Source organism: Fomitopsis serialis, assembly GCF_022376445.1.
Source record: "Fomitopsis serialis strain Sig1Antser10 chromosome Unknown B0H18scaffold_173, whole genome shotgun sequence".
In the NCBI taxonomy this organism is placed as follows: Eukaryota; Fungi; Basidiomycota; class Agaricomycetes; order Polyporales; family Fomitopsidaceae; genus Fomitopsis; species Fomitopsis serialis.
In genome coordinates, this window is record NW_025955133.1 from 27,956 (window position 1) to 53,490 (window position 25,535).

A 25,535-nucleotide genomic window follows, 5' to 3' on the forward strand; every position below is an offset into this window, starting at 1 on the left:
GGGTACGCACACGCGGTGATGTGTCGCATGACGGGCAAAACGGGCGCGTTGCCCGCCGCGCGTGAGTGCGAACACATGCGAGTGAGATCACTGACTGCAGGCACAGGAAGTGGCGGCGACGTGCTGCACGACGCGCACGGCGACGACGTGTACCAAGGGCCAATGCCTTTTGCGCAGACATGACCGATGAACGGCGGCGGGCAGACGAGCGGGCGGGCGGGAGCGCACGCCGACCGCGCGCGCGCTGGGCAACTACCCGGCACACGAACATGGCCAACGAACGCGCGCAAGGCGAGCGCGTCAGCGGGCAGGTCAGTGGGTGGGCAGGTGGGCAGGGGGGGGGGGGCAAGTAGACGGACAAGACGGTGGGCAAGTAGACGGGCAAGACGGCGGGCAAGTAGACGGGCAAGACGGCGGGCAAGTAGACGGGCAAGACGACGAGCAGCCAAGCGAGTGAGCGGATACCTTAGAAGGCGGACGGCGCACATAGGGCGACTGCCCCGGATGCAAACACGGCCAACAAGCGCACTGCGCGCGCGGGCCCCGGACGAGCAAAAAGGCGAGTATGCGACGCGGCGATGTATCGCACGATGGGCATGACGGGCGAGGGGAATTGCCCACCACATGTGAGTGCAAACACACGCAAGCGAAATCACTAACGGTAGGCACAGAAGGCGGCGGCGACGTGGGGCGCGACGCGGAAGGCGACCACATGTACCCAGGGGCCAATGCCCCGTGTGCAGACACGGCCGATGAACGGCGGCGGGCGGACGAGCGGGCGTGCGGGAGCACACGCCGACCGCGTGTGCGCTGGGCAACCGCCCAGCACGCAAACACGGCCAACAAACGCGCGCGCGCATGAGCTCAGGACGGGACAGACAATGGACAGGGCCGGGGTGTGCGGAACACGTCGACCACGAGCACACAGGGCCAGTGCCCCGCGTACAAATGCAGCCGACGAGCGCGCCGTGGGCGTGGGCACAGCGCCGAGCAGGTGGGAGGGCGTGCGGATGGCGCGTAAGAAGCAGGGATGAGTAAGCCTAAGCGAGCGAGGAGGACGGCGGCGGGCGCGGGCAACGAGCCCAAACCCGCGCAGGGACCACCGAGGTACGCCAACCCACAGTGAACCGGGGTAGGATACAGGTAGCACCACCCATGGATACGGGTACGCTCGTTGCGGGTGCGGCATGTCTCACCTGCTATCTTATACATTCACCGTCTTGCACACCCGCCGTCTTGCACACCTGCCGTCTTGCACACCCGCCGTCTTGCACACCCACCGTCTTGCTCGCCTACCTGCCATCTTGCATTATCAATCACCCACCGTTACATTCTCCTTCTAGTTGTGCTCGCTTTCTTGTCTGTTTGAAGTCTCGGTGTACTAAAACTGTAAGAGCCTACAAACTAGATCAAACTTCCGATATAAACTAGATTTGTTTGTTAACAGCATTGTGGGCAGTTTCAGACGAGAGAGAGCATGGACAAGAAGTGTGATCTGTTGCTATAAGGCTTGCTCAATATAGTTCCAGTCGAGCTTGCCTATGGCCAACACTGCCAAATTCATACTCTGTCACTGTATGGATGTGATGGTTCGCTTTGAGCAATGAAACTCGTTGTCAGTTGGCCCAACATGCACATACACTCTTCGTAACTGTACTGCAGTTACACTTGATATAGACTTCGGGATGTCATGATCATATGTTCAGTACAACCTCTATCAGCATTCAATAGTATAGAAGTACAAAGGAGTGGACAACTAGAAGATATGTACACGAACTCAATGATAGTGGTCAGAGCACCCACTAAATGCGTGAACACTCTCCAGTGTTTTGCCCTCGGACATTGCCTCGGCCATGTCCCCGAGTCACCCGAGATGGTCTCATTCTCTTTATAACTTCACCTCTGAGCCACCATATGCTATGAGACTTTGTACCAAGCATGACTATGTGTAGTACATGGCTTGTATAGAATTCTGTGAGAATTGAACGTGGGGTGTGTTTGTCTAAGACATGCTCTCCATGTATAACCTTCTTAGCTATCTCAAGCTATAACATTGCCAGATTGCTTCAGAGAATTGCCAGCAGCCACATGTACCATAGACACAGCATGAATACAACTTCTGTATGTACTTGATTCAAACAATTGTCTTGCAGAAGCTGAGATTTAATCCACATGCCTCTCAATATCTCCAAACAACATGTCATTTTTGAAACATATCCTGAGATCCTCTTCCCATACGAGCTGAGATTACACAAAGCCAAAGTGCTCTTTACATACACAACAATGAGGCTAATGGCCTACGTGAGTGGCTTCCCTAATCTACTACATGTAGTTCCACAGCAAATACAGTAGATCAGCGAAGTATCATCATTGTCAATTGCTGCGAGCCATTCAGGAATCACTCTAACAGAACAAGGAATACCTCAGTGTCTTACCATTGTATCTCTATTTGCTGATATACAGTTACTACATGGTGTATTGCACCTCAACACCGTAATGACTGTCTATAGACACAGTCACGGTACAAACATATATTGGACATGTTCAATAATACATCCACACCATTGGCCCCAAACCAATGAGCAAACAGCATACAGTTTTGCACGTACATACCATTCAAGTCGAGTCAAGAAACAAGATGCATACTTGCTGCCTTGTCAATGTCAAGGAGGTTATCACGATTCAAGACGGTGAGTGTCAAGGAGGCTTCTTGACCAGTCCGCCTTGATACCTCCAAGGAGCTCTCCGTCTTGAGATGTCCGTCTTGAGATGTCCATCTCAACTTGTCTGTCTTGAGATGTCCGTCTTGACAATGTCCGTCTTGACAATGTCCGTCTTGAGATGTCCGTCTTGAGAATGTCCGTCTTGAGAATGTCCGTCTTAACTTGTCAGCCTTAACTTGTCAGTCTTAACTTGTCCGTCTTAACTTGTCCGCCTTAATTTGTCCGTCTTAACTTGCCCGTTTTGATTTGTCTGTCTTCACTTGTCCGTCTTGACACCTCCAAGAAGGCTTCTTCAATATGCTCGCCATTTTGATATCCTCCTTGACACTTTCCACATTGAAACCTCATTGGTGTTTGCCCACCTAGATACCTCATTAACACGTTGGTATTGACCAAGATGAGCCAACCATTAGTTACCTTGGGTCAAGAAGGTCTTAGTGAGTAAGAAGGTCAAGAAGGTCAAGAAGGTCAAGAAGGTCCAAGAAGGTCGGCTGAGTCAAGACGGATATCGGCCAGGAAAGATACCTCAGCTGATGCTCGGCTCATGCATTGTCTTGGGTGAGACAAGACAGTCGGCTGAATCCAGACAGTGGTCGGCTGCAAACCTTCTCCAACCGACGGTCGGATAGTGCATTGTCTTGGGTGAGACAAGAATGGTCGGCTGAATCAAGACAGTGGTCGGCTACAGATTTTCTCCAGCCGAGAGTCGGATAGTGCATCGTCTTGGGCGAGACAAGAAGGTCGGCTGGATCAAGACGGTGGTCGGCTGCAAAAGCTTTGCAGCCGACGGTCGGATAGTGCATCGTCTTGGGCGAGACAAGAAGGTCGGCTGAATCAAGGCGGTGGTCGGCTACAGATTTTCTCCAGCCGAGAGTCGGATAGTGCATTGTCTTGGGCGAGACAGAATGGTCAGCTGGGTGAGAATGTCTGGGGCAGCCAATCGTCCCACGCACCGCCTTGCCCGCCTTGTGCCGCTTTGCCCGCCTTGCGCTCGGCCGACTTGATCACCTTCCATGAGACAGTTGCGGTCGGCCGAGGTCGGCCCATCCCATCCCATTCCATGAGACTGCGCGTCGGCTGTACCATGACCTTCCATGAGACAGCTGAATGGGCTCAAATCGAGACGTAAAACCGGGACACTACCCACTAAAAAACCTTTGCACTTTGTCCAGTCGTCCGGGAGCGCTAGTTCATCGTGGATCGTACTATTCCACGTTGCGATCACGAGTTCGGAGTTGCGCGCCAACTTTTCGAACTTCCTCTGAGTTGCGGCAACATCTATTAGGAGACGGTTGTTCAATGTGTAGGCGAGGCGTCGTCGGATTTGTTGGTCATTATGCTCCCAGCCTGGCTCATCAGAGTGGCCGATGACTCTTTCACAGCGGAGTTTCCAGATGAGGTGAGAGGCCTCCGAAATCAGGATCCGCCAGAGGCGTGTCGCGCCAATCCTGACACGGCTTTTCTGATCTGTCCAGAGCTTCAGTCCGAGAGAGTGGACGTCGAGGATGGAGATGGCCGGCCAAGGAAGGCCCTTCTTCTTCCACAGTGTGGCAATTATATGCCAGATAAGTTCTTGACCGGTTGCCGTGCAGTCAAAAAGGATATGGGACGGCGTCTCAAGAAGGCCGCAGAAACTACAGTTCGCGCGGGTGGTGTAGTTGGTGATCTTGAGCCAGTAAGGCCCGCATCGTAATGCACCATGTACACTTTTCCACAGGAAGATCGAAAAAGCTCGGCTGAAGTCCCGGTGGCGCAAGCTAGTCCATAGTGCGCTGTCCGAGAGGGTGCCCATACTAGCAGCGTTGTGAGTCCGTAGTGCATCAATATTCTTGGCCGTAACTGCGCGTACAGGTGCAGCAGTCCAGGCAATGATACCTTTGTAGGCCAGGGCTTGGGTTAGAGAGCAAAGTCGAGCTCCAGAGACGTCGAAGCGGGGGTCGCGTGCCAGGTCAATCGGGCCCGTCTGGGGGAGGGAAGGTTGAAGCGCGTTGGACATATATTGCCGTGCGGACTCAAGGGCCTTCCAGAGGTGGGGTGTTGTGATTTTTCCGAAGGAGGTGGGAGCACAGCGTTGACGCAATCTGTTCAGGAGGGCCCGCATATAGTCAGAAGAGGCGACATCAATCCAGCCTTGGTCTTCCCATAGCGGGGTCTTGTCGAAGAGGAGCTCAACCAGGTCATCCGAGGGGCTGAGGAAGTGCAGAGGGGCATCAAGCGGCGTGACGTTCACAGCGTAGATTGCCGCGACGAGGTCGGCGGGGACTTCCGAATGTGTGGAGGCGTCTCGTATTGGCCAGAGAGTTACGTTCCGCGGGTCTGCCACTCCGAACCATACAGCATGCAAGGGTGGAGGGGTAGTAGGCGGATCGTTTTCAGCACGCCCTGCAGGGTTGGGTAGAGTGCGGAAGAGAAATACCGTTGTGGCTTCTTCCGGTACTACTCTTCCGGGGCGCATGCGGTGTGACGGGGGCCATGTTGTGGAGTTTAAGGTGGTGAAAGCGCGGAAGGACTCCGAGAGGCCGCCGCGAGCCGTGACGGATGGATCAAAAACGAGGGTGTCGCCCTCGTCAACGTTTGCCCCGAGGTTCTTGGAACGTCGCCTGGTTGTAAGTGTGAGTCCATCATTATGGGTTGAGGATAAGGGGTTCCACTTGGGTCCAATCTCACTAAGGAGACGGAAAGCGGCGTCGCGGCACTTTGCTGGGTGGGTGCAGCCGCGCACACGCGAGAGTGCGCATTCGGGGCAGGGGCAGTTGTTCGTGCCCCAGAGCGGCATCCGGTTCGGAGGTGAGTTGCCACAGGTGAATTGGGTTAGTTTGAGAAGGTCAGTGACGAGGGCGATATCGTGGTGGTCTCGCAGGCAGTCACTGATCTTAGTGTTGTTTAGCTTGCGTAAGACCTTGGTGGCTCCAATATGGTACCAGATCGGCAGCTGGGTCTTAAGCGACTGTTCTACCCTCAGGGCTTCGAGGTGTACGCCGTATTTACGGCCTACGGAGAGCATGTCCCGTATGTACCACGGGAGGCCTGACCTAGCATGGAGTGCCGGACTCCAGTTCTGGAGGTAAGTGTTGATTTGGGCTTTGGCTCGTATCGCGCCTGCGTCGCGTGTCGCGTGTTTGCTTATGATGGCGTCCATAGCGAAAGCCCAGACCGGACGGTCGCTATCCAGAGTGAGGTAGCGGCGGAGCCACATGAGGTTAATAGCCTCGTTCCGTGCTTTGATATCCAGGAGGCCGAGGCCACCTTGCTTGACAGGCTTGTGGAGGGTGCAAAGGTTTATAGGAGGGATTGTATCGCTGCCCCACATGAACACGCGGATGGCCTTCGTGAGTTCTGCTTCGATGGAGGGTGGCATGCCCTGTACTACCGTTAAATACTGGGAGATGCCGCCCGGCCCCATCTGTACAATATGGCGTTTCCCTAGCATGGATGGTCTGCATTTGCCCCATCGGTCAAGGAAGGTGTGTATCTTTTGGAGAGCTGGAGCCCAAACGCCAACTTGGCTGACAGTGTTGCCTATCCATGCACCTAGAATTCGCACAGGTTCGCCGTCGGAAGCTATTCTGACATGTGGAGGGATGGGTGCAGAAGCAGGATCGGTGGGGTTCAGGCAACGAGTTGTGAGCACAGAATGGCGGTAGGATTCTGATCCAACGGGGATGACTTCGGTTTTTCCGTCATTGAATTTGGCGCGGGATGCTGTACACCAGTCAGAGAGTACACGCCAGAGCTGATCCCAGTCGTCATCCTGGTGCAGGAATGTGGATGTGTCATCTGCAAAGAGCTTCGTCACGAGCCGATCAGCCGCGCCGGGTATGTGGAAGCCATGGATGTCTGACCGACGAAGGGAGGAGGCGAGAGGTTCAATCGCCAGGTCAAAGAGTAGACAGGATAGAGGGTCACCTTGTCGGACGCCTCGGGTTACCCGGAAGCGAGAGCTAGACTCTCCATTGATAATGACTTGGGTATGTGCGTTCGCATATAGGGCTTTCACTTTGTTGATAAAACGGCGAGGAAGGCGAAGGGCGTCCAGCGTGCGCCATAGATAGGTGTGGTCTATTTTATCATATGCTTTTTCTTGGTCGAGGGCAACGATGACTCCGTTGTCGTCGACAGCTTCAGCATAATCGACGAGGACTCGACAAGTTTGGGTTTGATCCTCGATGTGACGACCCGGGACAAAACCTGCCTGATCGCTATGGATGAGCTTGTCGGCAACTTGGCCGAGACGAGTGGTGAGAGCCTTCGTGTAGATTTTGTAATCTGAATTCAGGAGGGTGATGGGTCGGTAGTTACTGATCTCGCGCCTGTCTCCCTTTTTGTATAGGGGACACATCCATCCGTCTGCAAAATTATTGTCTGGGGTCACGCCGTACCGCTCGATGTCATTGAAGACGAGAGTGAGGTAATCAAGACTATTATATGCTCCTTCCGAGGAGTCACCTTTCGCAAGGGCGGACCAAAATTCGTATGGGATACCATCAAGGCCAGTGGCGCGGCCGGTTTGAGTACTGCGTAGGGCTTGCTTCACCTCGTCTCGGCTGACGTCACACGACAGGAGTTCGAGGTCTTCTCGGTCTAAGGAGGAGGGTAGTTCAGACAGGATGTTCGCCATCGCGGCCTCTTGGGCTGTAACGCAACAACAGTGGCGAGCACGGTCGTCGGGCTGTACACAGTCAAGACGACGGTCACCCTCAGTTCGTGCTCGGGATAGCAAGACTACGTTGTATTAAAGCATACCTGTACACAGTCAAGACGACGGCTACGAGAGGTAGTGTAAGTGACTGTGTGCAGGACGAGACAAACTAACTAACTCACCCTCAGTTCGTGCTCGGGATAGCAAGACTGAGGGCGATGGGCGTACGAGCGAGGGTATAAGTGGGCGAGCGAGTCAGGCAGGAACAGGAACGAGATGGACTATCAATGTCCTCGTATGGTAATGAATGTACGGGTGCGCACGGCGGACGCGGCGGGATAAGAGAACGGACGGGCGCATCGGACAGCGCGTAAGCAAAGGTACATAAAAGAAAGATAGCGGGTATACGAGGAGGCCGGAAAGCCGGTTGAGTACGACGTACGGATCGTTTGCTCCAACACTCCCCCTCGATCCTACAGGAGTCCAAGCGCAACAGCGAAATGTTTGACCTTCGGGCTCGGAAGCGCCTTGGTAAGAGTGTCGGCGATCATCTCGTCAGTAGGGCAATACGAGAGTTTCATCTTCTTGTCTTGGATGATCCAGCGAATGAAGTGGAAACGAATGTCGATGTGCTTCGTGCGAGCGTGATACTGATGGTCCTGGGTGAGCGAGATGGCGGACATGTTGTCGGATTTGAGAGGGACGGGCTCGGTGAAGGGGCGGAAGACCTGTCCGATGAGCGAGCGAAGCCAGAGGGCCTCCTTCGACGCATGAGTAATGGCAACATACTCAGACTCGGTCGTCGACAGGGAGATCAGCTCCTGGCGTTTCGACGCCCAAGAGACAGCCCCACCGTCGATGATAAACGCGTACCCAGAGACCGCCTTGCGATCTTCGTGCGTCGACCCATCTGCGTCGGTATAGCCAACGAGATCCAGCGAGGTCGCACCATAGGTAAGCTTCAGCGTCTTCGTGCCAGCGAGGTACCGAAAGACTCGCTTCACAGCCTCCCAGTGTGCTCGACCAGGGTTCTGCGAGAAACGCGCGAGGATCGACACGGCGTAGGTGATGTCGGGGCGGGTCCCTAGTGAGGCGTACATGAGAGAACCGACAGCCTCGCGGTACGGGATGTTGCGCATCTCCGCAGTCTCGGCGGGCGTCTGCGGCGACTGCGTAGTGGAGAGCTGGACGTGCGGGTCCATTGGCGAGGAAACAGGTCGCGCATCTTCGAGGTTGTATCGGCGGAGGATTGACTCGATGTAGCTGACCTGGGACAACGACAGGGTGTGTGCCTCACGGTCGCGCTGGACCGCGAAACCTAAGATCCAGTGGATCTCGCCCTCGTCGGTGATCTGAAAATCCTTACGCAAGTTCGTTTTCACCTCGTCCATTAGACCGACTGACGCAACAATCGTCAGGTCGTCGACGTGCACGCCCATCGCAATGAGCTTGCCACGCTCCGAGCGATAGAAGACGGCCTGGTCCACGTCGCACGGGGACATGCGGAGGCGGTCCTTCAAAACACTTCGAAGTTTCCTGTGCCAGCTTCGGGCGCTCTGGCGAAGTCCGTACAGCGGGCGCAGCAGACGGAGCGCCAGGGTCTTATCCTCGGTGAGTTTCAAACCAGGCGGCATAGGCGGCAGCGACATGTAGATGACCTCATCTTCTTCGAATTCACCATTCAGGTAAGCACTTTTTATGTCGACCTGGTGGACATCGAAGTCGTGACGCGCCGCAAAGGCTAGCAGGGTGCGAATGGACGCCATCCGAGCGACAGGCGCGTAGGTGTCGAAGAAGTCAACCCCTGGCACCTGTGAGAACCCCGAGCCACAAGACGTGCACGGTAGCGGTACACGCTTCCGGCCGCGTCCTTCTTCGCATGAAACACCCATCGGCAACTCACGATGTTCGCGCCCGGCGGGGGCCGTTTGAGACGCCAGGTGCCGTGCGATTCAAGCGCACGAACTTCCTCACGCATCGCCTCCCACCAACGCTCTTTCTCCGGCCGTCTCTCGACCTCTGCAACTGACTGCGGGTCCAAGCCCTCAGCCTCGGCGACGTGTGCAGCCATGGCGGTGCCGCTCAGCTCTTCAACGAGCTCGGCGACCAGGGCTTGAGCAGGGGCATCCTCTGCAGGGAGCTGGACACCGCGCGGTACGTCGTCCGCGCTCTTGCCCTCGAGAATGTCGCTGACCTTTTGCGACGGCTTTCGCACACGTACCGGCCGCGGCGCTGGCGGCGGTTCGAGCGTCTTCGGGGCCGACGGCGGGGTGGATGGCTCGGTCGCGATGGGAGGCTCCTGCTCGCCAGCAGAGCTCTCCTCATCAGCGTCGGATTCGGGCTTGTCATCAGGCTCCGACTCCCCCTCAAGCTCGACATCCTCGGTGACGACAGGAGGGGCATCCGCTTTGCCAAAGCGGATGTTGCGCTCGACTGTTATGCGCCGACCCTCAGGCCAGTACACCCGGTGTCCCTTGCTCTGGGCGTCGTACCCGACCCAGCGCGCCGCCTTCGCGCGCTCGCCAACCTTTCCAGTCGACGTGTCGTGTACCCACACCACTGTACCCCACACTGGCAGTCCAGTCAGTCGCGGCGGGTGTCCGTTGGCAGCCTCGAACGGTGTCTTACCGTCGAGCGCCTTCGTCGACGTGCGGTTCTTCAACCAGACCGCGTGCATCACGGCCTCGCCCCAGAGGAACGCCGGGAGTTCCGCCGCGATCAACATCGCGCGGGTCTTCTCCATCAACGTGCGGTTCAGGCGTTCCGACACGCCGGCCTCCTCGTGCGTATCGTGCACAGATAGCTTGTGTGCGATGCCACGAGCTTCAAGGTGAGCTTTAAATTCGTCGCTCAGGTACTCTCCACCACGATCAGTGTTCAGGCTTTGATGCGCTTGCCGTGATGGTTTTCGAGCCAGGCTTCGCACGCCTTGAATGCTGTGAACGACTCACTCTTCAGCCGCAGCAGATAGAGTAGCGTCCATCGTGTCGCATCGTCGGTGAAGGTGATGTAGAACTTCCGACCTCCGATTGTAGTGGTACGGGCTGCACCCCACAGGTCCGAATGTATCTCCTCCCCCATCTCCTCCGCACGCTGACCTTCGCGTACAGCAGGAACGTGCTTGCGGTCAGCTTCGCGCGCGTGCACACATCACATGTCTCCGGCTCGTCGGAGGGCACCAGGGCACCCCCAGGATATGACCACTCGACACAAGCTCACGGATGGCGCGTGGCGCGATATGGCCTAGGCGACGATGTAGGTCCATGACAGTGAGTTTCTCAACTGAGGCAGCGGCATTGGCTGAACCGTCCACGCGTGTGCGCGTTACCATGTAGAGACCGCGGGACTTCGGGATGGTGCCCACAGCACGTCCGTCCTTGTCGGCGATGATGCACTTCCCACTGGCGAACGTGGTGGTGTATCCGGCGTCGTCGATACGGCCAATCGATACAAGATTAAAACCGAGAGCGGGCGTGTACAACACCCGTGTCAGGCGGATCGGCGAACGAGGCGATGGGTCGTTCGGCACAAAGACAACCATGTCACCGACTCCAGTAGCCTGGAACTGCTGCTGGTTGGCAGCGTTCAACGTCTGCGGCTTCGTCTCGTGGAAGGTAAGGAAGTCTTCTCGATATGGCGACATATGGTGACTCGCCCCAGAATCATAGAGGTCAACGATGGTAGATTCGGTAGCGACGAATGCGCTAGCAGGAGCAGCAGTAATATACACATTGTCGGGATCCTCGGGTTCATCAACCGGATCCTCCAACAGACGAAGCTCCTCCTCGACAGCTCGCATCCAGGTGGCGATGGTTACAGGCTCGGGTCCGGCATCAGTCGCGACCCAGACGTCTTCGACCCAGCGTGCAACAACAGCAGCTCGAGCGGCAACAGGCACAGAGTCGGGGGCAGGCATGTCCAACTCGTCGTTATCCGCAGGTAGGTCGTTGCGTACAGACCCGGAGTCGCTCGAAGCTGACACTGTCTGCAGGGATGGCATCGAGTCCGTGTCCGACACTTCGGTAAGTCCGGTGATGTCGGAGCGAGCATCGTCGTCGAACAACTCGGGCAGTGTGCCTTCGTCAGAGGAAGCGAGCGAGGGAACGTAGGCGGACCACGCGCCAGCAACCTCGTCGAGCGATGCGACAGCCGCAGCCGCAGCCGCAGCCGCGTTGGCAGCGCCGTCCTTGCCCTTCGCGGGTTTGGACTTCGAGCAGCAGGCTTAGGCGTACCAGATGAGTCACCACTCTTCGCGCCATTCTCCTTCGGACTCGGGCACTGATCCTGGCGATGGCCCTTCCCTCCGCAGTTCCAGCAAACACCCACGGGCTTCTGAGGTCCACGACCGCGACCCTTCGGCTTCTCCGTCGACATGACGCTGGCAGCGACGCCGGCGTCTTTCTGCTTGGCCTTGGCCTTCAGGTTTCCACTAAAACGACGGTCCCACTCTTCCAGCGCGATCTCCATCAGAGAGTCTGCGTCGAGGGCAGGGGCTTCTTCCGTCGGTGCGTCGGCGAGTAGCGGAGCGATCGGCGTGGTCTGGAAGCGACGGGCGAACTTCGCGGTGGCAGAGATTTGAGACACGAAGGTCGACAACTCCTCGGGAAGGAAGTTGATGACCAAGGCAGCGTATTCGGCATCGCTAACCTTAATATCGTTTGTCAGAAGCTCCTCGTACTTGACGCGCAGGCGATCAAGCTCGGTATGGAGGTTCGCGCCAGATGTCGCACGCATAGTCAAGAACTGGGTGCGAAGGTTCGCACGTATGAGCATCGACTTCGAGGTGAACTCCTGGACGATGGCGGCCCAGATGGCAGCCGCCGTCTCCTTCCGGGCGTGCTTCGTGAAGGTAATGTCGGGGAGTTTCTGAGTGAGGAGGTACATCGCTAACGACTCCTTCTTCGCCCAGGCTGTGAAGGTCGTCTGTTCGGCTGGTGTGACGTGTGCGGCATCGGCAGGGGTCGGGCGTGGCGACGTCCCATCGAAGTGGTCCCATGCGTCCTTTTGCTTCACGGCGATTTGGAAGCGTTGACGGAAGGTAAACCAATTCTTCCCCGTAGCATCAAGCTTATCGAAAGCTGAGCTGTAGTCGGCGAGTGACGTACTCGTCATAGCGGCGGCAGTGGGCTAGGACGGGTAGGGAAGGAATGGGCAAGTGAGGCGAGCAAAGGTGAGTCTTGTTACGGCTAGAACGCGGGGCTCATAACCTAACGCAACAACAGTGGCGAGCACGAGTCGTCGGGCTGTACACAGTCAAGACGACGGCCTCAGTTCGTGCTCGGGATAGCAAGACTGAGTTGTATTAAAGCATACCTGTACACAGTCAAGACGACGGCTACGAGAGGTAGTGTAAGTGACTGTGTGCAGGACGAGACAAACTAACTAACTCACCCTCAGTTCGTGCTCGGGATAGCAAGACTGAGGGCGATGGGCGTACGAGCGAGGGTATAAGTGGGCGAGCGAGTCAGGCAGGAACAGGAACGAGATGGACTATCAATGTCCTCGTATGGTAATGAATGTACGGGTGCGCACGGCGGACGCGGCGGGATAAGAGAACGGACGGGCGCATCGGACAGCGCGTAAGCAAAGGTACATAAAAGAAAGATAGCGGGTATACGAGGAGGCCGGAAAGCCGGTTGAGTACGACGTACGGATCGTTTGCTCCAACAGGCTGCCGGGCACCAACTTGGGAGATCCGTCGATTGGATCTCATCATGGTAGTCTCTCGCTATAGTCGCCATTCGGTCTGAGCGTCGAGCGAAAGTAGGGGATGTGGACTTCGGGTCACGGAGTGAGTATATTACGTCTCTGGGTTTACGGTCTTTATTAATCATCGACCAGTATTTTGTGACGCGTTCCGCGTTCAGTACATATCTTGTGGTGGTGTTAAGTTTTGCGAGCGAGGATCGGCGGCGTTCAAGCTCAAGGATACGGTTGTTGACAGCTGCCGCAGCGTGTAGTAGTGTGGCCGACGTGGTGAAGGCAGGGTTGCGCTCGATCTCAACGAGGTGTGCAGTCAGGCGTTTAATCTCAGCGGCCAGTTTTGGAGTTTTCACTCGGAGACGTTGCCGTGCTAGGGTCTGTATGTCACGTTTAAAGGCAGCATGTATGTGTTGTATTGAGTATCCCGGGGTGCGTGTCGTATCGTCTGTAAGCGTCTTCATTCGATCCATCGCGGTCTTTCCAAGGGCGGACGCATCTTGCATGAACTGGACGTCGGACAGGAGGTGCAGTGGCATCGTCCACCGGCCGCGCCCTATGAAAGGCGAGTTTGGGGTGGTAAGGGCAGCGCTGACAAGTTTGTGATCGGTATGTACACTTGTGGCCCGTATCGTCCAGGTGTGGGAGGAATTGATCAGGTTCATGGAGGCATAGATCCGGTCTAGACGTGAGCAGGATAAACTGCCTCGCTGAGGAAACGTATATTCCTTACGGGTGGGCTCAGACGTGCGCCAGCCATCATGTAGGCGGAAGCGACGTAGTAGGTCACGGAAGCTGGTGACGGCGGCGATATTATCCTCCTTTGCTGGTAGTCGGTCAATGGCTTCCTCAACGATGTTGAAGTCGCCCGCGAGGATGTCTGGAGTTTGGTATTTGCCTCTCTCTGCCATGCTGAGGAGGAGTTGCCAGAAGGCAGCGTTATCACGGGGGGCATTGGGGGCATATACATTTAGAACGGTGAGGCGTTTCTCGGCATGCCAGTGGAGTCGGAGTAGGGCAGCTCTACCAGGGACTAGTACTTGGAAGTGTACGTTAGCTGTATCAACGAGTTCGCGGTTGAGAACAATGGCAACACCTTGCTGTGACGACGCCGTTGTTGAAGGTGAGTTCCATATGGCTAGGCACCTGCCATATAGCTTTTTGACGGTGTCTGAGTCGTCAGCGCTCAAGTGAGTTTCTTGTAAGCATAGGAGACCGATTCGGTCCTCCCGAACAAGTTGGTTGATCTCGTTCCACTTGCAATTCTGAGGGCCGACAGGGCCGCCTCTCCCATTTAGATTTAGGGAGCAGATGTTAAGGCTTGCCTTTGTGTGACGTCCAGAGGGTCGGTCAGAATGCCCAGTGGTGCGACACGGCATTGCCTGTGGTGGTCGACCGCGATCCCGGTCAGTTCGGGCGGGCGAACTGAGTGTATGGATCGAGGTAGCCCCGTCGCCGAGTTCCTCCATCCGATCATTGAGATCAGCAAGGGCGGGGGACGCGGTGGTCTCTCTCGGTTGGAGGAGAGGTATGCCGGGAACCAGATATTCGTCCGTGGGGGGTTGTTCAATATGTAAGTTCACCGTTGGGGTACGCACATCCGACTACAACGATCCATCGGAGGCGAGAGACACTCCTGGTCTCTTCAGGGGACATGCTATAGGTATAGCGCGGCCTCTCGGCCAGAGCAAGTCTAGAAGTGCCCTCAGAGCTGTTGGGGAATCACGCCAGGGTCGTCCGGCTTTCCTGTCCCGCAGGGCGGTCAGTAAGTGTGGGCCATCCGAGTCCCAGCGATCAGGTTGTCAGTGAATACATTGTTCGAGGCGAGGGGGAGGTTTTAGAAAGGCTACGGGGAGTCCAGCGAAATCATGCGCAAAGGTCACATATATTTGGAGCAACGACGTATATAAGAGAAAGCGGGGGGGGACACGTGCGAAGGAAGTACAGTAGATGTCTAGGCGTAGTCATTGTGCGAGCCACGTCGTGCCCCGGCGCCGTTTCGACGACCGCGGGGTCCATTTCCACGCGCACGACCGCCGCGGCCGCCACGGCCTCCTCGTCCACCACTGTTTGCTCGCTGTTCAGCACGCTGTTCAGCCTCCATGGCGCGACGTGCGCCGGCGATCGTTTCACGGACCTGGTCCATGGATGGGCCATGCCAGCCAGGTGTCGTAGGGAGAGTGCAGGAGTTAGGCGGGTGATCAGTGCTGTGGCAATACAGACAGAAGAAAGCCTGCGTCACGAGCGTAGGCGGGCCAGCGTATTTCCCGCCAAATGCGAACTCACGGAGGCGCGAGCGGAACGCTTGCCAGCCATTTGCATCGGCGGTGGGCGACTCAATATAGAGGAGTACAACGGGCTCCTCATCGGTCTCGTCGCGTCCGACTCGTACCCGGATCTGGCGCACTCGGAGGGATTTGAGAACGAGGCGATGGGCGTCGTCGACGGTGAGGTGGCGCCACCGGCCGTCTGTGCCGATGTCGACCGCGATGAGCGAGCGAGTCAAGTCGTATATCTCCTTTGAGGTGAGGCCTTTCAGGAAACCGGCGACGATCTCCTCGTCAGTCTTACCGAGGCGTTCTGGGTGCCACCAGCCACCGATGAAGGTTGGGGGGATGCGCGATGTGGTGAAGACGCCAATGGTGCCGTCAGTGGTGGATATGAAGGGGCGGCGCGAGAACTCGATGCGTTGCTCAATTGTGAGGTTGCTGACGCGATAGAACCAGGGCTTGGCGTTCGGCGTCGTGGGTTTGACCGCAGCGATGGGCTGTGTGATCCTCGCGTTCGGGGCTTTCAGACGCGAGTGGAAGATGTTTTCTGCCATCGTTAGACGGCCATGTTGGCCTTTGTCCTCGCTGCCCTGTCCTAAGAAGTGGATAAAGATCGATTCACCTTCTTCGAGGTCCCACTCGTCGATCTGCGATTGTAGGATGTTACGGTAGGCCCAATCGAGATCGTCGCCTTGGATCGCATGCCACCCGCCCGGGGGAGTGCGTGTCATCATGCGCGCTGGCGGCAGACCAGGCGCATGCGCGAGCGGGGCGATAGGTCCAGCAGGTGCCGCTGGGGGTTGGTTAGGAGCGGGAGCGGGTGCGAGCGGGGCAATCGAGCCAGGATGTGCGTTGTGGAAAGGGCCGGGGGCAAAGTGTACAGGCCGGGGGTGGAGGATAGAGGGAGAGCGAACAAGGGGGGGCGGGCCGTCAGCAGCGTCATCGTACGGGAAGCGAGATGGGCCGTCCACCGGTTGGCGGAGCACCGTTTTTCCTTTCTCGGTCGCGGTAGCGCGGGTACACGATGCATCAGTCGTCTCAGGTGCGTAGAGAGCGGGAGAGGTGACGTCGCCTTGCGCAAGGAAGAGGGTAGTGGTCCGTGCGTCGAGGGGGCGAGTCGCGGTAAGTCGTCGAGCGGTGGGAGGTGCGGAGGGAGGTCTCTCTCAGGGCGCGTACTAGGTGAGCCGGCAGGCGTGTATAGGTCTATGTCATTCGAGTCAGGGGGACTGATACAAGTATGTTATCAACGAACTATCTGCTGACCCTCTATGTCACCCTCCACATATACGCGCGCCGACAAAGACGGCAGATTGTGGAAGTTCGGGGTTTGGTCCTCCAGGTAACGGCGGATCCAGGACGGGCTGCCGTAAGCTTGGCGGGTACGTAGCGATGCCTGCCGGTCATCTGTATGCGTCGGGAGTGCGCGGCGGCGGCCGGCGAACAGTGGGTTAGTTCAGGGCATGGGAAGATGCGACGTTGAACGTACGAGGGCTAAGGGCAGGAGGACCGTTGTCATCGAGACTTCGCATGATTACATCCTCCGGCTCGATGTCCGAGGTTGTGATAGCGGGAGGGTCAGTGCGGTTGTCATCGCCGATAGACGGGGACGAGAGAATGACGATGGCCTCGTCGACAGCGTGAAGTGCGTCGCGGGGAGTCGGAGACGGTGAGGCCTGGACGCGGTTGACGGTTCCGGCGTTCTCGTCGTGGTCGCCGGTGTCGGTGGACACTCGGCGACGTTTGCGTGTGTCGCTGGTGAGGCGGTGCGTAGCGTGCGGCGGGGACTTGGCGGAGGCCTCAGACGAGCTGGGGACGTGGAGCTCATCCTCGGTTTCAGCCGGAGGCTTCCGGTCGCGTCTATGGGTCTTCTTGCCCTTGGGCTTGGAAGCTCTTTTCTTCGACGCCGAGGGACGACGGCCCGAGCGGGTGCGTCCTACATTGAGGTCGGGCTCGATCTCCTCCGCTGTGAGGCGTGAGGAAGGGGGAGATGTGGAGGTAAGACGAAGATAGGCTTACTTTTGACTTCGACTGCGTTGACGACAGTCTCTGTCGACGCAGTTTGCGCGATCTCGGTCGTGGCCGCGGTGTCCTTGTATTGCTCGCCCAGGGCCGGATTCGCGGTGTCGGCGGCCGGCGGGACCTTGGTCGCAGACGAGGGCGAAGCGGGACGGGTCATGACGGCGGCATAGCTGAAGCCCGAGCGCTTGACTGGGGAGATCGCGCGGGGAGACCCCACGGATTGCCGGTTGGCGGAGGGAGCGGCTCAGCGTTGACTCGGATCGGGGAAGAGGACTTCACGAGCGAGGCTGCGCGGAGGCGTTCGATCGAAGCGGAGGGGCAGTCGGCGGCGGGAGGCTGTCCGGTGCCGTCGTTCGAGGCAGTGGGAGTCAGGGTGGGGTGCATTGTGCAAGAGGTTAGAGCTGGGAGCTGGAGGGCGCGGGAAGCAGAAACTGGAGAACTGGAATATGGCGTTCCCGGCTGGGCTATTTATCGCGGCGCGGTCATTTAGGATCGGTGGTGACGGGCTTACTGGTCGAGGTAATATTGGACCGTCGGTATGCGTTGTCCGGTTCTCGCGCATCGCCGTTTCGAGGTGGTGTTAAGGAGGGTCGACAGCCGTAATCTACCTAGTCATCTTCGTTCCTGTTCACGCGGCTGTCAGCTGGGCGCTGCATGTGCGTACCAAGGGCGTCGTCTGAAATCGTAGCCGTATTGACTGGGAGGTGAATGGTAAGTCGTGATCGTGTGCGTTTCGTGATGAGTAGGCTCGAAGCAATACTGCTAGAGTATGCTGCGACATCTTGGTGCCGTGGAGGTGAAGGCGGCGTGGTCTGCATCGCTTGTCATCGGTGTGTGCATGTCTTCAGCGCTGGTCGAGCGCAAGGCCATCAGGTCAGGGTGAGTTCGGGGACTTGTTGGAAAAGGTACGGACTGTTTAGGGTGATCTCTCTCGGTGGTAGTTAAACTCTGTTTTTGACACTTTCTGATGGTGTGCGGCGGTGGCGGTGTTCACGGAATGCATGTTCACGCGCCGCGGAGGCGGGGATGCTGCTGAGTTGGTGCGGTCTTTGGCGACAGTGACCTTTACGCGGTTTGGCTGCGCAAAAGCGATGTTCATCGTTCCAGTGTTGGGCGGAGGCTGGTACATCGTGAGCGTGGGTTATAGTAGAAAAGAGAGGGATCATGCAGTTGACGGCGGGGCGCGCACGGTGCCCACGGCCTGGAGATTTTGACAGTATGACAGTAATGCTTACGTGCGTGCGGGCGGCGGTAGGACAGGGTCCTGGTCAGGGTCCATTGCGGTTCTTTGATCGCAGTTCACGGGTCGGCTTCGAGTGCGGGTGATGATCGAGGGAGTCAGTATGGGTGCCGGCGTTGGTTGCTTCACGTGCTGGTCCTATTTTTGGAGTAGAGGCCGAGCGTAGTCACGGTGACGTGAGCGGGGCCGCCCGAAGTGCTCCGCGTTTAGGGTCGTGGGATAGGCAGCACGTCATCATCGTCGTCGTCGAACTCGTAGGGGTTGGCGGGTCCCGTCAGTAGAGGGTCTCCTATTAAGGATCGGTGGGGGCAGGCGTAGCGGGGAGGTGACGATATAGGCGATTGTGAGTTTGATGTTCTTCGATGCTGAGGTGGGTCCATGAGATCGGGACGCGTAGGCCGCAGTTTCCGGGCGCCCCTTCGATTGACCACGTGACCCAGTGTCGCTGGGTGAAGACGATGGTCACGAGGCGGCCTAGGCCAGATCGGAGGGTGCCGGCCGAGAGTCGCACGAGTTGGTCGCTCCGAATTCGTTCAGTTGGGCGTTCATCTGCTATCCACGTTAGGAACGCGCCTTGCCTCTCTGGTCGTCCTCGCACTTCGATCGGGACTGCAGTTTCGGGATCGGAGGAGAAATGGAGAGCAGGGAGGGTTGGCGGAGGTGGTGGCGCAAGGACAGGTCTCCTGATGTTGGGGATCTGCTGCTGGGGCGGAGCGATGAGGTGGGCTGGGAGGCAGCTGGGATGGTAGTAGGGAGGGTTGGGCATGGTTTGTCAAAATAGTTGGTGGTGCGTCTGGAACTCTCTGTTCAGCCAAGGGTTGGAGTTATTCTTATAGAGGAGCTGAGCGTTTATATGGCAGCATAATGCCGTTATGCGTTAATTCGTACGATCATTTCGGAGTGAACGTGGGAGATGCAGGGAGCATAAGCGCGCAAGGGAGGGTGTAGGGTGAGGCGGCTTGGGTGTTGCCGGCCTCAAGATTATTGGGAAGAAAGGCATGAAGTACCTGGGATGGGTACATGGAATGGTTGAGGGCCTAGCGTATCTCAGATTGGGACTGAGAGCAGTCGCATTGGAGCCACCTGGGGCGTGAGAATGTTATGGATTAGTTGTTGGGCGTCTGGTGGCTGGATGCTGACGTAAACATCACTCAGCCACCGTGGCTGGCGTCTGGGTATGCCTCGTATGGGATGGGAAGAGAGAGAGAAAAAACCGGTAGCAAGGGCGTGCTGGGTAGTGTAGTAGAAGGGTTGGAACTAACGTTGTATGGGATGGGGATTGGAGCTTGGCAAAGCAGAGCTCGAGGAGACGAAGTCTCTCATGTGCCACACAGGGGTGGATTGGCAACCGTCGCAGCGGATGTCGTTGGGCGCAGAGTCCCGGCCGCTCTGCTTAACAGCGGAGTGCAGGCCTTATAGCGCATGTTCGTTTCATCCCTTGCGGGACTACTCACCCCCCGGGACCACGAGGAGGTCTGCGCAGGGCATCGTCGACAACGACGACGCCCTCCCGGGGGAATCCCTTATTCTTAGGTTCTTCATTCCTCGAAGGACGCTATCGCTGCTAGTGCAGTCATCTTCACAGCGATCGTGCACGTGGGACATGGAAGCAACTAGTAACAAAGCAGGGGTTATAGGTAATGTTTTGACAGATGCAAGACGGCCACCGGCAGGTACCTGAGCTTCGCTTGCCGATGCTCCTGCTCCTGCGATATATATACGGTATTCAGCTCTGAATCTGAGATTTCAGCCGAGGCCACCTTCTGAGAATGATCTGATTCAGAGTCGCAGCCTCGCATGGAGTGTCAGGAATGATGCTGCAAGAGACATATTGGTTAATTACATATGCTGCTTCACGTACTCATTACGTGTTCTACTCCAACCGCATGCGCGTGCTCGTCCCCGTCCTCGCCAGTACTACGACGATCGGTGGCCACCGTGGCTTTGCCAGCAAGCTTGCGCGGCTCAAGCTTGAAGCGCTGCTTCGCCTTCTCGGAGCGTTTCCTTAGACGCTCCTTGCAACGTATGCAAAGACTGCCATTGTGGTTGGCAGATAGCGGTCGGTGACACTTCTGATTGCTACACATCTGCTGGACGACCCCTAGTTAGTGCTGCTGCGTAGCCCGCGTTCGTCTGGGACGCACCGCTTGGACTACTGCATCGATATCATTTAGACCACTCGATTTGTTCGATACGTCAGCGGCGACCTCACTGTCGGCAGGTGGGACCGCCGGAGGCACCAGCGGAGAAGTTGGCTGATCAACCGAGCTGCTAGTACTCGGCGCCGGCTGCTTGCCCGCAAAGAACATGCCCTCGCCCTCCAGAGGGCGCTTGCGCCGCAAGGCCGATGGTATAGACGATGCTCGATTGTGCGGCTCGCCGGTCTTCGCGGAGAACGTCGCATAGTGCGGCGCGGGCGGGCCTCCATTCGATGTGGCGCCCTGTTGCCGTACGTTCTGTGACTCTGCTGCATAGTCTGTGCGAGAGACGAAATCCGCGGAGACGGAATACGTTCCTTGCACTGGGGGTGGCGGCGAGACATTCGTAGGATATGGTGGAGGTCCGTACGGTGGTTGGGCGTACGGTGGCAGGGGCGGATATGCGTAAGGCTGTGAGTAGGGTGCGTACGGCGGCTGATATCCATAGGGCGGCGGAGGATACTGGTAATGCGGACCATAATGGCTATACGGGTACGGGGGTTGACCGCCGTATGGTTGCATGCCGTACGGGGGCACATAGTATGGAGGGTACGGAGCGGCAGGCGGAGGTGCATCGATAGGATATGGTGGGAGCGGATGCACTTCATGTATGGCTGGAGGTGCAGGTTGAATTGGCGGTGGAAGCACCGGGGCAGAAGGCGCAGAAGCCAGAACGCCAGCGGTACTAGTCGATGCCTCAGCGTTGATTTGCACAGGAGCATTGGACGTGCTAGCTGTACTGTTCTGGACCTTCCGCTTCTTCCGGGGAGCCGCAGCGGTGCTCTCAGCCTGTGCAGATTTTGAAGCTATCTCCTCAGCTGAGACGATCTGAAAAGGGCGCGTGGATGCAACAGCCGCTGGAAGAGGGCTCGCAGCGGGAGGCACGACCTCTGTAGGCAGCACATCGGCGAGCGGCAGAGGGTCCGCGGATAACTCTGATGGCGGAGCTTGTTGGACGATTGACGGAGGTGGGGACTTCGTAACCAGATGGAATCATGACAGTGAGAGACCACTCTATCCCGTTCATCTCAGAACATACCTTAGGTGGCAGCAACGGCGCCATGAACACCAATCCTGCGGCCTGCGATTCGCCCGGTGACAAGTCTACATCACTTGCTTGTTGCTCCACCTCGGATGCAGCACCAGTTCCACCGGATTCAGGCTGGACAGCGACTGGTTCAGCCACCTTCTTCTTTTTCTTCTTCTTCTTGGGCTTCTTCGGTGGGTCGCCGCCTGTCCCGCCGATCGTCTGCCCATCGCCTCCAACTGGCTCTTGACCGGCTCCATCAGCTGAAGATTCCCCAGCATCCTTCGACTTCCGGGGCGCCCGCGGCGGCGGAGTGGTGATCACCCCGCTATCTCTCAGAGCCTTTTCCCGGCGATGCGCCCGGTCCCTCGCCCGACAGACATCACACATCCGCCATGGGTTCGTCGGCGCCAGTAGATTGAAACAAGCTTTGATAGAGCAAACATGGTTCGTCCGTCGCATTCCTCGCGCAGCAGGCGGGAAGCCAGTCCCGGGTGTGCCCTCATTATCATACGAAGCGCCAGGCTCCTCGTCTAGTTCCGACCCGCCATCGAGCACAGGCTCTGGCGACGCTTCGTTTTCGTTGTGACCGACGGAGACCATCCAGTGATTGAAGGCGGCGGCCTTAACCTCTTTATCACGCACGCGCTTGAGCTTGCTGTGATGCCTGTTCTGCAGACGGTGCCGATCGCACCGGAGATACTGGTAGTCACTGGGTAGTATCTCGCGGCAATGCGAAACGGTGCACATCCGGGCAGGGCGGGGCGCACTCGGACCCGCGTCGTCATCGATATCTGCGCCCTGGGGCGTCTGCATGCGGGTCGTCCCGTCAGCTTGCCATTCGTGCCATTCAGACTCGGTCAGATCCGGCAGCGGCTGTGTAGACAGAAATGAGCACACGGACGCCAGATCATGTGTGGAAGGGTGCGACTGACAGGTAGCCCGACCTGGGCTCTGTGTTGGTCCTCATCGTCGCGCACTTGTTGCAGTTCAGCGACGGCTATCCGCTTCTCGTGCTTCCATTTGGCGCGTTTGGTGATCCCGTAGTTGCGGTAGCGGTCCCTGCATGGCTCGCACATCTTGAAGAATGAGCTGCCAGCCACGAGGGCCTTGCAGCCTTTGATTGAACAGAGTCGAGGAGGAGTCGACTCATCCTGCCCATCAGATGGATGATCGAATATCGCGGTACTCAACGTCGCTAGGGGGATCTGCATGCCAGTCTGAAGGTTCATCGGAGACAGATGATGTGAGAAGGGAGCAGAGCTTGGGGACCCATCCGATAGGGATGGAGAGCCTTGCTGTCGAACGTTGGTCGGGGCCCGCATGGGTGGATCGGATGAACCAGGGAGTGTGAGCGCGCCAGCAAGCGCAGACTCCTGCGAAAACAATGCCGGGTCAATGGCGGTGTGGTCCCAAGATTCGGGAGGAAAGCGGTAGGGCTCGGTAGCCTGGACACGAGAATGCGTTTAGAGATCGCGGAATAGGGTACACGGTATCGCTCACGTCGGTGCGCTTTTCAGCCTCCTCTGAGTGTGCTGTTTGCGGAGCGTCTCGTCCATCCTCTTCGCCGTCGTCCGCGTCGTCCGGAGGCATCCATACGACAGGCTGTGCGCCCTGCGAGCCCAAGGCGGCCTTCTCCATCTTGCGTTTCGCGCGTTTCGTCATGGCGTAGATGCGATGGCGACCCCGACAGGCTTCGCACATCTTGTGCAAGTAATCTGACAAGAGAATGACCGTGCATCCCTTCACGGTACAATACCGTGGCGGGCCGACTGGGTGCGACAGTGCGCTGCCATGCGAAGCGACATCGGTTTCGTCCTTGGATTGCACGACATTGTCAGAGACGGTGTGGTGAACGCTTGAAAAGAAGTCAGTCTGCTCGCGATAGTAGGACGCGCTCATATGGCCAGACGACTGACCCGACGCCATGGCCTTCCACTCGCACCGAGTCGACGACTGTGAAGAGCACTTCCTGGCGGAGTCGGAAAACTGCGAGCCTTCCAGCGTCTCCGCTCAATCCCAGACTCGCAGTTGCATGCGCAGGGGATTACATAAGCTCATCTGGGACCGCGCTTCCTAAACAAGAGTCTGTAAAGAGACTCAGAGAGAGAAGGAGAAAATGGGTGTTCCTCGGCGAGATGGAGGTTGAGATCAAGGTGGGAATCCGGGTGGTTAGGAGGGATTGCGTCTTATATAGCCATCCCAATTCACGACTGCTCTGAGTGCTTTAGATTGACACATGTCGACTCAAGATTGAGAGGAGTTGAACTATTATGTAATACCTGTTCGAGCCACAATGCTACCTAAAGAGGAAGGAGACGCTAACCGAACTGCCTGGGGCACTTTTTGCAAGTGCAAGTGACGAAGAAGTTAAGTTTAACATGTTACAGAGGGTTCTGTAGTATGTCCTGATCATACAATAGCCGTATACACCCCATTACAAAGAAGCCGAGATTGTTTACACGCTGCGTGAACATTAAGTACCGGTACCGCTTAAGTATGGCAATTCAAACGTTGCTACCACTGAGGAATCTCGGGCTCCATCTTGGTGTTCATAATAGTGTAGATAAATGCCAATACTTTCAATACAGCGCTGATAGCGATGGACAAAGCCCCGAGCTAAACTCCAGCTCATACGTACAGTATCAGAAGACATACAAATCCGAGTTCAGATCAAGACATGCGCGCCACAGCAAGTGACGCCCGCCGGGCATCCAACCACCATCACACCTTTACTTCTTGCCTCTATGTCTACGAACCATAATCACGCTGTCGACACTAATGACCTCTCGAAAACGACGGCGGCAAGGCCGTCTGTCCCTCGGACAAAGGGCTACTTCGCGTTCCCGCCTACCGTAACTCCGGATGGACGCGTCGTCTTCACCTTCACGGTCAACGAGGACCCACAAACAGCGCATGAGCGCGAAGAACGAGCTGCGCGCGCAGTCGAGGCTGAGCGGCAGGAGCGTCTGAAGGAAGAGGCCTGGCAGGAAAAGCTCCGGCGGGATGCCCAACAACGCGAAAAGCGTCGGGCGCAGGAACGCGCCGAGGCCCTCATCGGCGAGATGGACTGGGTGCGCAGCGGCGGTTCTCTGCGTGACGCGAATGGGCGCCTCGACAAGGTGCGCACGGAGCAACTACGCGAGGAGGTCCGAATCTTGGACGAAGACACACGACTTACGAAGTTGTGGGACAGCTACGAGACGCGATGGCGCGCCCTCCTCGCGACCACCGACCCCGTTACGTTCACGCATATCCCTTGGCCTCTGCCTGTTTTCCCCAAGGCCGTGGACGAGCTGGCTCCCGCCGCGATAGAGGAATTTCTGCTCGGACCATTGTGAGTGAGGAAGAACACAGTTACGAAGCGCGAGCGCATCCGCGCGTCTTTGCTGCGATGGCACCCCGACAAGATTTCCAATTTGTTGTCGAGGGTCATTGACGAGGATCAGGCGGTAGTGCGCGAAGGTGTCCATGTGGTCTTTCGCTGTCTGAAGGCTATGCAAGACTCGGATAGGCGGAATCCTGACATGACAGTCAGTTCGGCGTAGACGGCGATGATCAGTTTCGTGCGGCCCCGGTCATTGAAATCAGGTTGTGGTTGTCGGACGGTCTATCTGTGTCATACGTACTCGGACGGACGAAAGATTGTGTAGCAGTATGGCCCTCGATTGACAGTCGCCATGAGAGTTGTATCATAATACTATTGTTCACCCCAACTG

General features: G+C 57.3%; 4 protein-coding genes across 4 annotated transcripts; all 4 read right to left on the bottom strand.

The window, feature by feature from the left end:
• Positions 1-351: 351 nt before the first annotated feature.
• B0H18DRAFT_1046952 (uncharacterized protein) lies at positions 352-1,288 on the bottom strand. Its single transcript, XM_048030819.1, has one exon. The coding sequence runs from the start codon at positions 1,187-1,189 to the stop codon at positions 656-658; it is 534 nt and encodes a 177-aa protein (XP_047886283.1). The 5' UTR covers positions 1,190-1,288; the 3' UTR covers positions 352-655.
• A 2,603-nt stretch (positions 1,289-3,891) lies between these two features.
• B0H18DRAFT_857153 (uncharacterized protein) lies at positions 3,892-4,992 on the bottom strand (the record flags this gene model as incomplete). Its single annotated transcript, XM_048039666.1, has 1 exon — positions 3,892-4,992. A coding segment is annotated over one exon (1,101 nt), but the record flags the coding sequence as incomplete, so codon positions are not given.
• Positions 4,993-13,379: 8,387 nt separating this feature from the next.
• Positions 13,380-14,441, bottom strand: B0H18DRAFT_887592 (Endonuclease/exonuclease/phosphatase; the record flags this gene model as incomplete). The annotated part of the gene is made up of 1 exon (XM_048041187.1): positions 13,380-14,441. A coding segment is annotated over one exon (1,062 nt), but the record flags the coding sequence as incomplete, so codon positions are not given.
• A 575-nt stretch (positions 14,442-15,016) lies between these two features.
• B0H18DRAFT_1125903 (uncharacterized protein) lies at positions 15,017-17,508 on the bottom strand (the record flags this gene model as incomplete). The annotated part of the gene is made up of 3 exons (XM_048035083.1): positions 15,017-16,494; positions 16,819-17,295; positions 17,349-17,508. 3 exons carry the CDS (start codon positions 17,506-17,508, stop codon positions 15,017-15,019), a joined length of 2,115 nt encoding a protein of 704 aa, XP_047886286.1.
• Between the last annotated feature and the right edge of the window lie 8,027 nt (positions 17,509-25,535).

Bases quoted from the DNA above. Each gene is read 5' to 3' on its own strand.
- B0H18DRAFT_1046952 (XM_048030819.1), bottom strand. From the start codon at position 1,189: ATGCCGCACCCGCAACGAGCGTACCCGTATCCATGGGTGGTGCTACCT.